The 16,001-nt window shown below is 37.7% G+C and overlaps 1 protein-coding gene across 1 annotated transcript in view; it reads right to left on the reverse strand.

Moving 5' to 3' along the window:
- The window catches only part of NAALADL2 (N-acetylated alpha-linked acidic dipeptidase like 2), a 324,485-nt gene that overhangs the window by 18,430 nt on the left and 290,054 nt on the right, over positions 1–16,001 (reverse strand). Inside the window, exons 13-14 of the mRNA XM_050902673.1 lie at positions 9,609–9,702; positions 835–1,033 (exon numbers count right to left, since the gene is read on the reverse strand). Of these exons, the coding sequence (XP_050758630.1) occupies positions 835–1,033; positions 9,609–9,702 (293 nt within the window). The remainder of the gene's footprint in view (positions 1–834; positions 1,034–9,608; positions 9,703–16,001) is intronic.

Here is a 16,001-nt window from a genome sequence, read left to right on the forward strand (position 1 = left end):
CACTACATTGATGGGCTGCAATACAGTGCTTCAGACAGTTTGTACTGAAGCACATGCACACACTTGATTACTTCTCCTGAACAGCCAGAGGGCCAGGCATTACTCAGGGCAGGCTTGGCCAATTTTTGCTTTTCAAACTTTTTTTAAGCTACTGATTGCCCTAAGTTTTTTTTTGTAGAGGAATCTATGGTGAGAGATATAGACCTGTAGACTTCTTTCTCAGAAAGTGAAAGATGGAATGATTGTGACATCTTAAAATCAACCTGGTTAGTGCAGCTGAATACATATTGGAGAATAATTCTAACCAGAGACAAGATGTTACGAATGGTGACTGACTAAGGCCCTCTCATTCACTCCACTGTACTGCCTTTGACTGGTTGAAATGCACCCAAAGAACACTGCTATATAATTAAGTATGTTAAATAATGCTACACAGTATCTTGTATAATTCTGAATCTTCAATGAACTGTAAAAAGTTTTAAATAAAATATAGGTGGAGCTTGTCAAGCAGTATTAGACTTCAAAATATTTTTCTTCTTCTGAAAGCTTACTGTACCGTCTAACACAAGTATCTGTCACGCTGCCTGAGCTGCCATCACACCGTACATCTTGTTAGCGGTGATGTCATGACAGAAATGCTACAGTGCTGCATTCTAATGACCTCTTGTATTGTAACGAATTAATGTTTTCTGCAGAAAGGATGAGATAGGAAAAAATAGCTTTAATCTTGGATACTCACTGAGATTCTTTTTTAAAAGAGCATGACAGTTTTGAAAACCAAGCAATGTGAGATTACCATTTTAGCTCAAATGAAGAATGTGTTGAACGCCATACCTGTAAAGTCCTGGAGGAGCTCGATGAACCAGGAAGCTTTTCTCCAAGCTTTGTAGCACATCATTGAGCATCCTGACTCTGATAGGAGCTCGCTCCTTGGGGTCATTAGCTGGGCGCATCTCATCTGATTGGAACAATTCTGCGGTGTCCCTCAGACGTGATGCCGCTGCAAGCAACTGAGGAACGTCTACTTCATCACCTAGGAACAGTAAGAGCAAGACAGTTGCTAGTGATTCAGAGAACATCACTTATTACTCTTGCTTACAAGTCAAAATTAATAGTCCAATTAAAACCCGAGCCTCTTTTCCCTTGTGAGAATTATGTAATGGATCAAGGAAAGCCATAGATCATTGTGCATAAGCTCTGAACTATTTTTCAAAGAAGATCAATTTGGGCTGTGATGTTTTAAGATCTGCTAAGCTATGAGGAATGATTTTGGGGTACAGCTTGAAATCTACCATTGGAAAAACAGGCATGCAGGAAGCAATGGTTATAAATCAGTAACTGTAACATGTCCTTCTGAGACAGAATTTATTCAATGCCATTTGATGCTACTGCTCTCAAGTTTGAAAGCTTGTGCTTGGATTCCATAATGACTGCTGTATAGAAAATCGTAATATGCAGAGTTTAATTGAATTTTATTCAACACTTTAGAATCCTAGAGGTTAAGAACAGTTGTAGAGGGGATGTGAAATTGTTCCTCTTAATCACTTAAATCATATGCCAATGAGCCAACTAACACTTTAATTGATATCCAAATGTATATTCTAATCCAGTCAATATTTTCAAAACTTTTTAAACTTGGAGTGTTAACTGTTACTTTGTTTGTAATCCTACATAGACACCAAAAGAATAAAAGCCTACAGCACTTTGGAGCACACCACGATTTCCATATTTCCCTGTTCGTAGTCCAGAAAGAAGCATGTGATACGTGAATTGGAGCATTGTGAATGCACAGTCTATTCCCAGCTGCAGTGCAGGTGAAGAGCATGCCCTCCTTTCCCAGTGTGTGCATAGACTGCGTTAATTTTTACAAGCACTTGAAGAGAGAAAGCAGAGTCTGAACATGATATAAAGTCAAAAGTAACATCAGTCAGCAAAAACATTTCCAGGATGCAGAAATGATCTTTAAGGCCACGAGTCACTTTGCCTATTAAGGACAAGAAAATCAACTATCCTTAGATCTTTCAAATGACGATTTAATCAAAACAAACCATTCAGCTTTAGAAGCTGTCTCACCTTTAGTTGAATGTACAAACCTCAGTGAGTTCAGTATCTTAGTGACTGAGATGATTAATCCAACAAAGTGGTTCAAGACACAAGTTAAATGAATACTAACACTCCTTGTCTAATAGATGTATGGAGAGATCAGAAATAGTAAATGGAGAACATCAACCCATTTCTCAAACTATTTATGGATGGAGTCTGAAAGGTGTGCATATAACAGGAATGGAAAAGCAAATAGGTACAACTAAGAAATTCAAGGAAATGCCTGAACATGACATATTCTCCCTCTCGTATGGAAAAACAGATTTGCTGTTGGATACATTTCAGCAAAGGGAAAGCAGTTCATAGATCCCCGTGCACTCCTGTCATTCAGCTGACTAACGCATTCCAATCTAGCAAACATGAAATGATCCAAAATACATGGAGAGACAGATGCTGGTGTGACAGAAACTGTCAGATTTCCTGAGCTATCAAGATGAATTTCAACAATGAACAGAAGCTCCCTGTGGGAACAGGAGTGAGAGAAGATGGTTTATGTCTGTCTTGGTTTGGGACAAGGTTGCTTTGTCAATGGCTCTTGACCAATCCACTTTTCCCTAATTAGAATGGATAACAGGCATTGTAGTACCTTGATGTACAGGACTGGTATCTTTCTGATTGAGTCTGGAGTAACTTAAAGTCTGATTGAGTTAGGTTGATGCCTCAGAAAAATATTCTCCAAGCATATAAACTTGGTACATTTGGGATATTTTGCAAAATATCAGTATCCTCAATTTTCAAATGTCAGGCAAACATCCTGTGCAGCTGAAGAACTTGCAAGTTCCATGCATGTAATCCAGGCACTGTGCATACCTTACCCTGTGACTTGTGTCAGTATGGAAAGGTTTAAATTCACCCTGTTAGAAAGAATCCTTTGGTTTCAGCAATGCACTCCATATTCCAACATACAACATTTATAATTTTTATTCTGAATAGTATGTAAACAATTGTAAATGTTAGCTATGCCTTTTCAATAGGGAAGGTGAGATAAAGGGAAAATACATCATTCTATATTTGGAAATGAAGCCAACCAGACCACCCTTTTAAACATAAAAATCCTGTAAATCCTCTCATTCCTTCTCCACAGCATGCATTTTCCACCTAAACCAACTACATTTTACTTTACAGTCATGAGTAAAAAGCACTGCTTACATTACACTCTAAACCAGCACTCATTATAAAACAAACACCCAGGCCCTTTTTTAATACTTCAGTGCAAAACCTGGAAGTGTCTATGGCTAGTGTTACCACAGAGAAGTAAGGACATAGCTTTATGGGCATCAGCAGTTTTTACCACAACACGCTGAACTTCACTGCCAAGGGAAACTGTGATTTATGCTTTTCTCAAGTTGAGAAACGGAGTGGAAGGGCAAATGATTCTTAAAGAAAAGGATGCATTAACTAATAATGTCTTAAACACCTTGTGATGCTTCTACAGAGAAAATAAAAAAACCTGCAAGTGTTACTTCACTCAAGAGAAAACAATGCCACATTATTAAATTTTGTATTCTTTGTCCTTTTGTCTCCAGTATGAATCATGATGAATCATCTAAGCTAGTTGTTTAGTTGTTAAATAAATAAAATTGCAAGTACAAGAAAGTGACTCAAGAGTATGTATACTCTTGATTGGAGAATTACACTGTTGAATTTCATTACACTTGCTACATGTAACTGGATTTTATTCAGAAACAGGTTACACCAAATAGGTATTTATTTTTACAGACATCGAATACAATAGCCTTTCCCTGCGTAACTGATTGCTCTTATGAAAAGTACTGCTAGAGATTTAACATTTTTAAATTGTGTTTGTGCCCTCTGGTATGAATGTACTTGCCTACGAGTACCTGCAGGAGAATGAGCACAGGCAGATCAGCAGTTTAATGCCTGATGCTTGCTCTCCATGCATGTGAACATGTGTTTGCATGTAAGAGAGAGGGGAAATTGCTTCAGGTTTTGATTAGCTTGCAAATTCAGGATCAGCTATGGTGTGTTGTTGTATTCACTAGGAAGATTTGTCATGCTGTGCAAAATTGGATGATCAGACCTGGCAGTGGAAAATCTGAATGGGAAAGCTTTGTAGAAAGTACCCTAAAGGGGGCAGAAACACAAATCCACGGACATCCTCAGTGCAAAGGATATGTTACCATCAGCTTCAATTTTGCTACCATGACTGCTACTGCCCAAGCAAAATAATCTGGTGTTGCTACAACAAGTCTCTTTTCAAAGAGGCTATCATTAAAAAGGCATGTTGTCACATATTATTATGCATTTCAATACAAAGGAAGCCTGGAGAAGAGCCTGGAGAAGAGCAGGCTCCGGGGAGACTGTATTGTGGTCTTTCAATACTTAAAGGGGGCTTATAAGAAAGATGGGGACAGACTTTTTAGCAGGGCCTGTAGCAATAGGACAAGGGGTAATGGTTTTAAACTAAAAGAGGGTAGATTTAGACTAGATATAAGGAAGAAATTTTTTACGATGAGGGTGGTGAAACACTGGAACAGATTGCCCAGAGAGAGGTGGTAGATGCCGCATCCCTGGAAACAGTCAAGGTCAGGTTGGATGGGGCTTTGAGCAACCTGATCTAGTGGAAGATGTCCCTGCTTATTGCAGGGGGGTTGGACCAGATGACCTTTAAAGGTCCCTTCCAACCCAAACTATGCTATGATTCTATGAAGTTATCACTGACTTTGTACAGAGCTGCTGAAACATATATGGCCTACTGATACAGAATAGATGCTCATCCTTTCCCTTCAGTACCAAATGCTTTGTCCATGGAAAATGCATTTTTCCATGATTTTTTTTTTTAAAGGCTGATGAAAGGTTTGCCAGTACTAATATATATTATTGTTGAAAGGATACTGAAGACAAGATGTCAGTGTCTCATGGCAAAGAAGGTATTTTTGTCATATACACAGATAATAACTGTTGCATTTTTCACCTCTGTAGTGGTCAAGAATAATAGGTGGGAACAGTAAAGAGGGAAACTTTCTGAACATTACAGACAGATGGAGAAAGTAACTCTGAAAAGCACCCTAAATGATCAGGGAAATACGGTCAAGCAGGTAAAATGATGCCAAGCTGAAGACTAGCAGATAGCTGTAGGCAATGAGTATGCAGCCATCAAGTAAATGACAGAGATATGTTTCTGTATTGATTTTTCTAAGGATGTAGAGTTTAGACTGATGTTTTGAAATGTATGGGTTGAGCCAGGGCTGTGGAAAATCATGCAGACTTTCCTGGAAATGGCTTATCATAAAACAGATTATTTTTAAAATTCTGCTAGCACTGCCTACTATTATTACCCCAAGTACTTCAGCTGCTGTAACATCTGTAAAACATCTCTTCTGGGGAGAAGAAAGGGCCTAACTGATAGGAAGCAACACACAACTGACACTGTGTCAGCCAAAGAGCTTTAAATCATAGCCCTTGCCCTCCCTATACAGGGAAAATGAGAAAATCTCACCCGCACTTAACTTAATTTGTCTTCACAGGCCTCTCTCAGCCAGTACATATCAGAGATGGCTTACAGCTTATCTGATTTGCTTACCAGCTTCAGCAGCCTGTGATGATAGCCACAACTAGGGAATCTTAACACGCATACCTAGCGCTACTCAGCCACAATCTAAGGCTGGGGCAACAGATACCAATTTTTGAAAGGTCTGCATGAGTCTAGGTGGGCCCAGTGACTTGCAATAATGAAATGATATCAGCTTCTACAGCCAACAGCACCTAAGTGAGAGACATGGCTAGCATCAAACCTGGTTGCCATAATTTTTGTAAAATGTGTGATTGAACTTGTTATTGCTGAGTCAGTCAGGTGCAAAGGTATAGAAAGGCTTTTAGTCCTAATGAGACACTTCAACACCTCCATCATCAATCCCTGAAGGCAGCTGTAATATATACTAAATTTTAAAGAGGCTCAAATCCAGTGCAAGATAGGCTACAAGGAGCAAGTCCAGATTGCACAGTGCTAAAAGCATGCAGCAGATAATACGAATGTTTTGAATAAAAATGCTTATATACACACAAGATACTTATAAACAAATGCTTATACATTTGTGCTTGCATAAACATACAAAATACTTCTACAGAAGTGCTTAAAAGAATCATTTGTATCATTCACACACCAGATTTGACATCTTGTCTGCGCCCTACCTCAAAAGATAAATTGGGTTTTCACAGCATGCAAGGCCTAGTGAGATATTCTTGTATTTGATTTAAGTTGCAGTGAGCCCTGATTTTAAATGTATGACGGGCACAAACACTGCCCAGCTGCAATGTGTAGTTAATGAGAATATTTTAAACTGTCACCTATTTATGAATTTCTCTAAAATATCACATCTGTGATCCGACAGATAACAGGCTGAATAGCCCCGGGGACCTGGATTTCAGTCTTGGAACCCATCTCATATCATTTACGACCATGAGGTTTCCTGTTAAAGATCAGACCATCAGCAGATGCGCAAAAAGAAATGTCTCTCCAGTCACAACCCTCCATTTCAGGTAAACCCAAAAGCAGTAGTTTGTTTCCAAGAGTTCTGGTGTGTGCAAGCGGAGAGAACACATGTCGCTTAACAGCCATTTCCCCACCTTTCTGAGGAACAAGCCTTGAGCCAGATGTAAATATGTTGTGGATGACATTTCCCTATAATCTGCCATCCAGCCTATCCTGAATGTAAGAAATGATTTATAAAGTGCTGAGTGACATCCCATTGAATTTAACAGAGCTAACAGTACAGACACCCACCACATTACAGAATTAAATCCTTTGGAAACATAAATAAATGCAGTATTAACAAATACTAAGACACACACATCCTTTTGTGACGACATCCAGGAGACTGCAAAACTGTGACTCAGGTATTTACACATATGATTTAACTTCAAGAATGTGACAAAATCCAACAGGCAATAGAATGTGTGTTTAAGTGATTGGCTGCACCAGATCCCAGAGGCACAAAATTAAGCCTAATGAACAAAACTTCCAGCACGTCATGCAGATTTCCCTTCACCTTTTCTACATTTACAGTTTGCATCAAGTTGGAGAAGGAAATAGTTTACTATGACAATGCACCTTTGAACTGGAAATCTAAGATGATAAAAAATCTTTTGAAGAATGAAGAAATTAATGAGCCATGTTAAAAAGTACAACTCCTCATTTACGTGACCAGAAAAAAGACCATTGTCTTACTGGTTTCCAAAATAAAAATAAACTGTTATTTGACACAAGTCAGAGATAGACGAGACATGAAAGTCATGAGAAAAGTCATTAAACAAAACTCCAAAGTGAACAGGTGGGAGAAAATTTTTCCTGCTGGCCCTACTGCCTAGAAAATAATTTTCCCTCCCCTGAAGTGGTTGAGATAAATGATCTAACTATAGTTAGAGGAAAAAAGTCAGTTTAAATAAAAATTTCCTGTTACTCAAAATAAAGAAAAAAGGAAGAACAATACCAGACATCTCATGTCCAGTTGAAGGAATACCAGCTGAGCCACACTTTTTATTTGATGATTATTCCCTGATGTGTTAAGGCTGAACTAAAACAGTGTTTATATGGCACAACAGAGCTAAAATTACTTGTCTTTTTGGATGCTCACTGATTCCAGACCAATGCTAGCCTACTGACTCCTACGTCTTGACAATGATGGATGGCAAAGATTAAAGAAAGGTATCATACTTCTATGAATGTGTATTACAGAAAAGTTATACTTTATACTGCAGGGAGTGAATGAAATGCAGGGGCATCACCTCAAGATTGCAAAAAATCTTTAAGTTTGACATAAGATGTCACATTCTACTAAACTATATGTAAAGTTTTGGTATGATTTTATAGAACTTCCACCTTTATTTAACAGATCAACTTGAGAGTTCCGTAAATGTATAAATAGAAAAATTATTTTTGAAAGCACACTACAGGTAATCCGTATCAGAGACACAATTGGAGAAGAGGAAATAACAACATCGTTTTACCTTTCTTACATTTTTCCACTGTGAGGTCCTAACAAGGGCTCACTTTGGAGTAGTCTTTCAAATTTCATGGGGGTTCTTGTCAGGGATGTACCTTTTACCATTCCTTTTAAGTTCAACGAATTCTGACCAGAATACCAGCTTCTGAAATATCTCAGTTTATACACAATTACATCAGAGTTTGGCAGCTAAATTATCAAAAGATTTAATCGCCAAGGACTAAGCCTCTTATATGCTCTCCACATCTAGCCTACTTTCAACTAGTCACTTAGAAAATGAAGGAGAGTTGGATCTCATTTGAATACACTAAGATACGGGGAAACTGTAAGGGAAAAGGGACAGAATGGGAGGAGGAAGACAGACGATACTGAAGGAGAAAGCTTATATGGATGAGTGACACTGGATAGTGTTAGAACCTAGACTTCCTCTCCCTCCTTAGTCCTCAGGACCGGAGCTAAGACAGATATTCTTTTCATAATTGGTAAGAAGAAGGTTTATTGTTCTTTTGTAGTCTAGATAGCGGCAGAGAACATCTCAGTAACATACAATGGGTTTAGTTCCTTATAACATATCAACATTTTTCTACGACCTAGAGAGGAAAAAAAAAAAAAATGAACAGCCCCCAGAAGCAAAGGGAACGCACAACTGCACCCTTTAACCGTGTTATCTTAAACAGCTCAAGCCAAGGACTATTGGCTTAATTGGGTTCTGTTGTCAACATAGGACAAAAAGACTGCAGAATGCTTGTTCTTTTATGAAGCCCTAAAAGGCCACAAGACAATAGAAAGAGTCAGAAATGAGAAGGCAACACAGGAATATTCGTAATGGCTCCACAATCTTGATGGAGCAGTCTCATATCAAGGCATTCATCCTACACCCAGCAAACAGTGCCAAATCCAGAGTCTATGAGAATTCTATCTGCATCATTTCCAAGTTACCAGTCACTTGGTTACTTTCTGACTAGGAACTTTTTTATCCCTCTCCCTAACCCCAACCCATCGTCCCAAACACACCAAGATCAGTTTCAAATACAGAGCTTCCAGGGTCTCAGGGCTTAAGCAACTCAAACAATACGTATTGGTAAATTATTGTGCTTTGGCATGCCTGAAAAAGGAGAAAAGTTAGCATGCTCTGCCAACAAGGTGAGTTAGTGGAATAACAAAACAAGGAAGATGATTGTGAAAATTAAGGAGCCAAATGGCAACGGGATTAGAAGCCCTCTCTTGCTTGTACTGAACAAAGCCTTGAAGGGAATTAAAATCAAGTTCAGTCACGGAGGTTGTTATCTTTGACTGTAATTATGAGATTTTAATACTAATTATTGCTTATATGACGTAGTAACATCAGAAGAAATATAAACATTTTATGGCTTTATTTAGCAAGAAAAACTGTGTTTTATTTAGCATTATATAATGACACTGTTTAACCAGTAAAATCACTGGCTATCATTCAGGTGGAAATTGAAAATCCCTGTCAGGGAGTAGACGATCCTTTTTTTTCTCTGTATTAATGGAGAACAATATTCCTCTGACAAAAATTACCTTTAAGACTGTTCTGAACTTCTAATGCGATGTCGAGGGCATTAAACGGCAAAACTGGTTCACTGGCAATTTGCAAAGTCACTTGTCCTGTTAGCTGAAAAATACAAAAAAACCCAAAAAACAGTCAAATAGTTTCTAGCAGATTTAATAGCCAGCACTTCTTTTGGAATAGCACATACTTTCATTACATTGGATTTTCAGGGAAAAATGAATATAATCCCATAAACACATCTTTGTGAAGAGGAATATGACCTAGACCATTGCTCTTCTAATGCAACATTAAAAAATGTTAAGAGATTACAATTTATGACCACACACAAGAATTCTGTGCAGTACTTTTTCTGTGGACCTAGGATACTGCAGGAGTCTCTGAAGGGCCTTAGTTTTGCTTTGTTTTCAAATAATACATCTCAACGTTCTAAAAATAGGAATGAGGTTTATTGTTTTACTTAGTTCTCTGGTTCTAGCTATCAGATTTTGAGAGTTTACACAAGAAAAAAAAAATCATAGACATTAATGAGCTTCAGATCAAGCCCATGGCTAAACGTAAGCTGACCTGAAAACCTGCTGCCTTTGAAGAGATATGTGACAACTTGATGCACACAGACGTACAACTTCCAAACTGGATAGAACACTACATTCTCTAAGTAAGTTACAGAAAGAAATTCCCAAATGAGTGCAAGGGAACTCTCAGTCCCCTCCAGACTAGACATTAGCACCTGTCATGAAACTCAATGGCATGAATGCGTCTTTTCAACAGTTCCAGAGATGAGGCCAGGGACTGACTGGCCTGAGTGCTTTTTCTTCCGCTTAGAGAAGATAGGCTCTCCAGCGCAAGGCTTAGACATGCTACAGGGGCTTTGTATAGAAATATGTCTTTCCGCTGAACTATATACCTAGCCTGTGATTAAACAGAGGATTTCAGTCTCTAGGCTGCCAAGTCCATCGCTGTTCGTGGGAGCTATAAAAACACACTGACAAAAACATGCAGGAAACTTTCATTCATCTTCTTCATATCTTGATATTGCAAAAAGGGAAAAAATACCTGTAGGGCTGTGCTCTAAAATGGAATGATGGCTGCAGGTGATGGTGATAGCGTTGATAAAAATGTGGACTGAATAGAATCATATTGTACAACACTTCCCAAGGTGTTGGGGGGGTTAGAATAATATCTATCCTTCAAAAGCAATATGATAGTTGCTGTGCTGAAAGTAGCATTTTAATTTTACAATACAAAGTAGCAGGAAAAGGCAACAATCCTAAGTAATATTAAAAACAATTGTACAGCAATTGAAAAGGAAACCCATCTCCCAGGAAAGTGGATGAAAACAGGGTAATATCAGAAATACAAGTTTCCTGGAGAAAGATTAATAGAACCCCAAGAACATTTCTCAGAAAGCATTAAAGAAATGACCTGGCCACAGACTGATTTGGGTACAGAGACTGAGGGAACATGCTGTATATCAGGCTGCAACCTACATCTGAGCAGAGACATACTGTGAAGCTGTTGAGATTTACCTCTAGAGAATACAATATTGCAAAAGGCATGAAGAAAAAAAACCTACCATATATACAGTGAGAAAAAAATAGGGAGGAATAATGATATGTCAGGCTGTTATCAGGAAAACTAAAGAACAAAGAGTGAACTTGAAGAAAGATGAAAAATGCTGTGTTTGGACATCTGTGTTAAAATATTACACGGTAACCTCTCATGAAACTTTTCTCCAAACTTCCCAACTGCACGGGCCATTAATGCTTGAAGGCCATTACGTTCTCTATCAGTGATTATACACGAAAGTCTCTGAAAAGTTGAAAAGCATTAGAAAACATTGGTCTTAGGAATATCAGAGAGGTATTGTGGAAATACAAAAAATAAAATTGTTAGGGCAAACAGAAAACTGTACAAAACTGTATCCAAACCAAGTTCATATAATCTGGCTACAAACAGTTGTAAAAAATCTGGTTCTAAATGTCCAAATGTCATGCAAAATCCTTCCTTGTCCTGCACAGAACTCTTTCAAGATATAGCTGCCCAAAACATTAACAACGTGTAAGTTGCTATGGAAAAGCAACTGTGGCAATGAAATAACATCCTATTGAAGAGGAGGCATTCTATATGGAGCCCAAACCCATTGAATCCTAAATAGTACTGTATCACACGAAAAATTTGAATTCCTCCCTGACACTCCATTTCTGCAAAATCCTTCACTAAATGGTAATGCAAGATACGTATTCATAGGTATATTTTAGGGAGGGACATGAACAGTTATACAGTGCTACTGATACTTTTCAATCTGTTACCGCAATGTTTAAGAACACAAAAGTATGGAAAAAATGCTTCTGTTCCGAGGCATGAAAGTGGCATTAAAGAGGAGAATACCCTAGTAAGCATCTTTCCTTTTCATCATTATCTCCTACAGAATCTGGCTTAGTTTTTATAAGTTCTTGCCTTATTTCTATTTCTTCCAAGCAATTTTATTTTGCTTTTGACTACATAAGACCAAAGTTGTTTTCTCTTTCCTATTCAAATAAAGTTATACCATCAAAATCTTATGACTGACTGAAGCATTTTGGAAACTTTATAGTATCTCTGTATGTGATACTGCAGACATTTGTGTGTTAGTAAACAGGTAAGAGCGGTGTTTATTAAATCATGTACTTTGTAGGCTAATCTGGAAGAAATCAATCACATAAAGGAAAGCGCAGAGCATTGATTTGAACAGAGTAAGTAATAATGCTGCAGAAGCATATATCAAACCCACATAATGCAGCAAGACAGAAAAGGCTACTGATTTCTTATTTATAGTCTTATTTTTGGATATACCATTCCCCCGAGTACAACACTGAATATACATGGAAAATAAAGACAAGCTTCTGCCCCCTTTTCCCTATTGAAAAATGGTTCAGACTGACTATTGAATTATTAAATTCAAGAGTAACTTAGCAAAGAGTAAAGACAACAATTTTCTCATAAAGTGAAATGCTAAAGCAGCATAATTGATTCTATTCCCTTACCGAACTGGTTATAACACTAATGACTGGTTATAACATTAATGACCACTAATGACTGGTTATAACACAAATAACAGTTATACATAATATTACACACACAATACACACAATAATTGATGTAACATTTGCACAATTACCAAGTCTAAAGAAAAAATGTATAGTTCAAATGCTAATTGATTCTGAAACACTTTTCTTATACAATTTAAAATGAAAAAATAATGAATAATGTTTCCACTGCACTTGGCTTTGGGAAAAGTATTCTTCAGTAAACTAAAATGTATTTAATGAACTTCCAATTACTTTAGAGATAAATATTAATATAAAACAAAACAGTAATTGTAGAGCTCTACTGTATTTCTTCACTATGAGGGTGGTGAGGCACTGGAACAGGTTACCCAGAGGAGCTGTGGATGCCCCCTCCCTGGCAGTGTTCAAGGCCAGGTTGGATGGGGCTTTGAGCAACCTGGTCTAGTGGAAGGTGTCCCTGCCCATGGCAGGGGGGTTGGAACTGGATGATCTTTAAGGTCCCTTCCAACCCAAACCATTCTATGATTCTATGATTCTATGTATATTGCAAAATAAATCTGAATATTCAAAATAGGTTTATACCAAGGTAACATTTTGTTCAACGTCTTTTACCTTACAGCGTAAACATCTTTGTAGGAAGAAAATAACTACTGTCCCTGCCTTTATCTCTCTGACACCGTGCAGATCTCAAAAGCTAAAAAAACCCACAAACTTCCAAAAATGCTGGTGTTAAAGATGATTCAGTATCACATGACACTTCCTAAATGAAGCCATAGGTGGTTCTCTCTTCCAAAGTGTTATAACCTACTCATTCAGGAACTATGTTTTCTTGCAATTCTACCCAATTTATGAACCTAATTTCACTATAAAAGTCAGCTCTCAGGGACATCAGGTGGATCAGCACCAGTCTCTAAAAGACTGTGACAATAAAATAATAACTGGATTAAATATGCACAATATGTTCATCTGTGTAAACTATAAATATCCTTTATCTTTTTAGCTGTTTTACAATGTAAATAAGGAAAATAACTAAAATGGAGTTGGGGGAGGTTCATCACAGAAATTTTCTTTTGGTAAGTATGTCACACCTGGTTTTTCAGTGAGTTAAACTCAGTTTTCAAGGCAACTTACTTCCTCAAATATCCAAGCTGCCTACTAACAACTCAAAGCACGTCTATTGGCATGCAAAATTTTTAAAAACATTGAATACTTAAAATCCAGGATACAAAAATGTGAAAGGCTCCACTCAGCCTTTTTTACACAGATTCAGTTTTGCTTTTGGGGCATGCTGTTATTGATCATGTCTTGCAGGGACATGTCTTAAATGTTATCTGGTTTTACAGACAACACAAGGCAGGGCAACCCATCTTCTATTCTGTCATATAATGAGAAACTTGTAAGATGAATAAAATGAAAACATATTTAGTGGATATGAAGATATGAAAATATTACGCATGACAGAGATCAATCTGCCAGAATAAACATCAGCATATAGGGTGCAGGCAGGTTCTTTAACACAGAAGTTCACATGCCAGTCTTGTGTTTGGTTTTTTTTTTTGTCTGTGAAATTTGAAACTGTGTGCTATATCTAGCCTGCGTGCTATGTAAACCTCAGTGGGTGTAAGTGCCGAGCCTTTAGGACATCTTTAGTTACATTAAGAGTGCTAAATTCTAAACAGACGTCTCAGATGTCTTCATATGCCAAGCTACAAACAACATAACTTAAAAAATCAGGTAAACTGCCATGTTTATCCTATTGTGAACAGTGCTCTTCAGTAGTGCTGTACTCCAATTTTACCTGCTGGAATGAATTAGACACAGCTACTTGAAACCTGAATTGTGCAGTGGTAACTTTCCTGCATTCTATAATTTTCAGGTTTTTATTATATAATTTTGTTCTATGAATATTAACAACAGTTTACCCTTCTGATACCTGTGCACTTTTAGAGAAAACTAGCATACACATGGCAGCTAATCTACGAAAACCATGACAACTCATATTAGAAAGCAGATAATGTAACAAGGTAGTGTAGTAGACCTGTGTAGATTCCCAACTACAGACTCAACAGACCTCTGCATGTAAGACTCCCTACTACAGACTCAAACAGTTCTTGTAATCGATCAGTGTCTGACACTGGGCAACTAACTCGTTTGAACTCTGAGCCTCAACTTCCTTTGACATCAGGCATTATTTTTTTTGAGTCACGTTTGCCCTCACACCTTGCACTTCTCCCCTCACACATTATCCATGGGGTTCATGGATGAGGAAAGAGCATGGAAAGATACCGTGCTGTTTAGGGTGATCAATAACAGTGTGTGGAAAATAACTTAACACTTTTTTTCTCTTTTTTCTTGTAAAGGTGAATGAAAAGGTTTAACTTCTGTGGCTGGCTGTTGCATTGTCTAATCTCAAGTGTTCATCTCTTTGCTCCTTCCACACATACTGACTAGCAGAGTGACCTGCTGAGATCATTTGACATTAACCCAAACATAAACAACAGTTTACTTGTCCACCCCCATGTAAATAAATCTCTGCATATATTAAGATCCCCTCTCAGAAACACAACATTAGCAATCTTAAGTGTTAATCATCCTTCCTCAACCTCTCCACCCTGCAAAATTAAAGAAATGTTTTTGATAATACAGGCAAATTTCCTGAATTTGCTTTCTGCTGGTTCCCTGTGCTCCCTGCCCCCCCCCCCCCACTTCATCTTATGAGATTTTTTTAATTAAGCACGAGAAATTGAGTCTATTTAAATGAAATCTGTGATTCCCTGGCAGTAACATAATTTCAGCACCTAGTATTACTGGATGAATGGCAGTAATCGTGAGACTCACGATAAATTAATGAGCATTTTTAATGCTGGGATTTCAATTTACTGTAGAAAAATTTCCTGCATAATCAGTCTACACAGTTGTTTTTCTTATATTCATCACCCCCCAAAAAAGTTAACTGACTCATACAAGAAAAGTCAGAGGCAGGAACACAAGAAAACAACCAGTTCTTTGACCCTCTGTTTTTCTGAAGAACCAAAGTCCCTTGATTAGACAAAGAGAAATCTGGTCACAAACACGTTTGCCTTGCACTAAAGCTGTCAACTTTTGAAAATTCAGAACTTCTCAAAAATTCAGTAGTTCCATATGTATTTTTGTTCTTACTGAAATCTACCTTGGTACCAGGGCATGTATTTAGACTATAGGTCAAATGATATTTTGGTGTATCTGACATTCAGTTCAACATACCGTATTTTAGGTCAGTAGAGGGCTCTCTGAGAAAAGAATACAATGAGTTTATGGCTACGGTAGGTAGTAATTCATAACAGATAGCTGTTTCTGACCAAGGAAAGTACGAAT

Source organism: Gymnogyps californianus, chromosome 10 (assembly GCF_018139145.2).
Source record: "Gymnogyps californianus isolate 813 chromosome 10, ASM1813914v2, whole genome shotgun sequence".
Classification (NCBI taxonomy): Eukaryota; Metazoa; Chordata; class Aves; order Accipitriformes; family Cathartidae; genus Gymnogyps; species Gymnogyps californianus.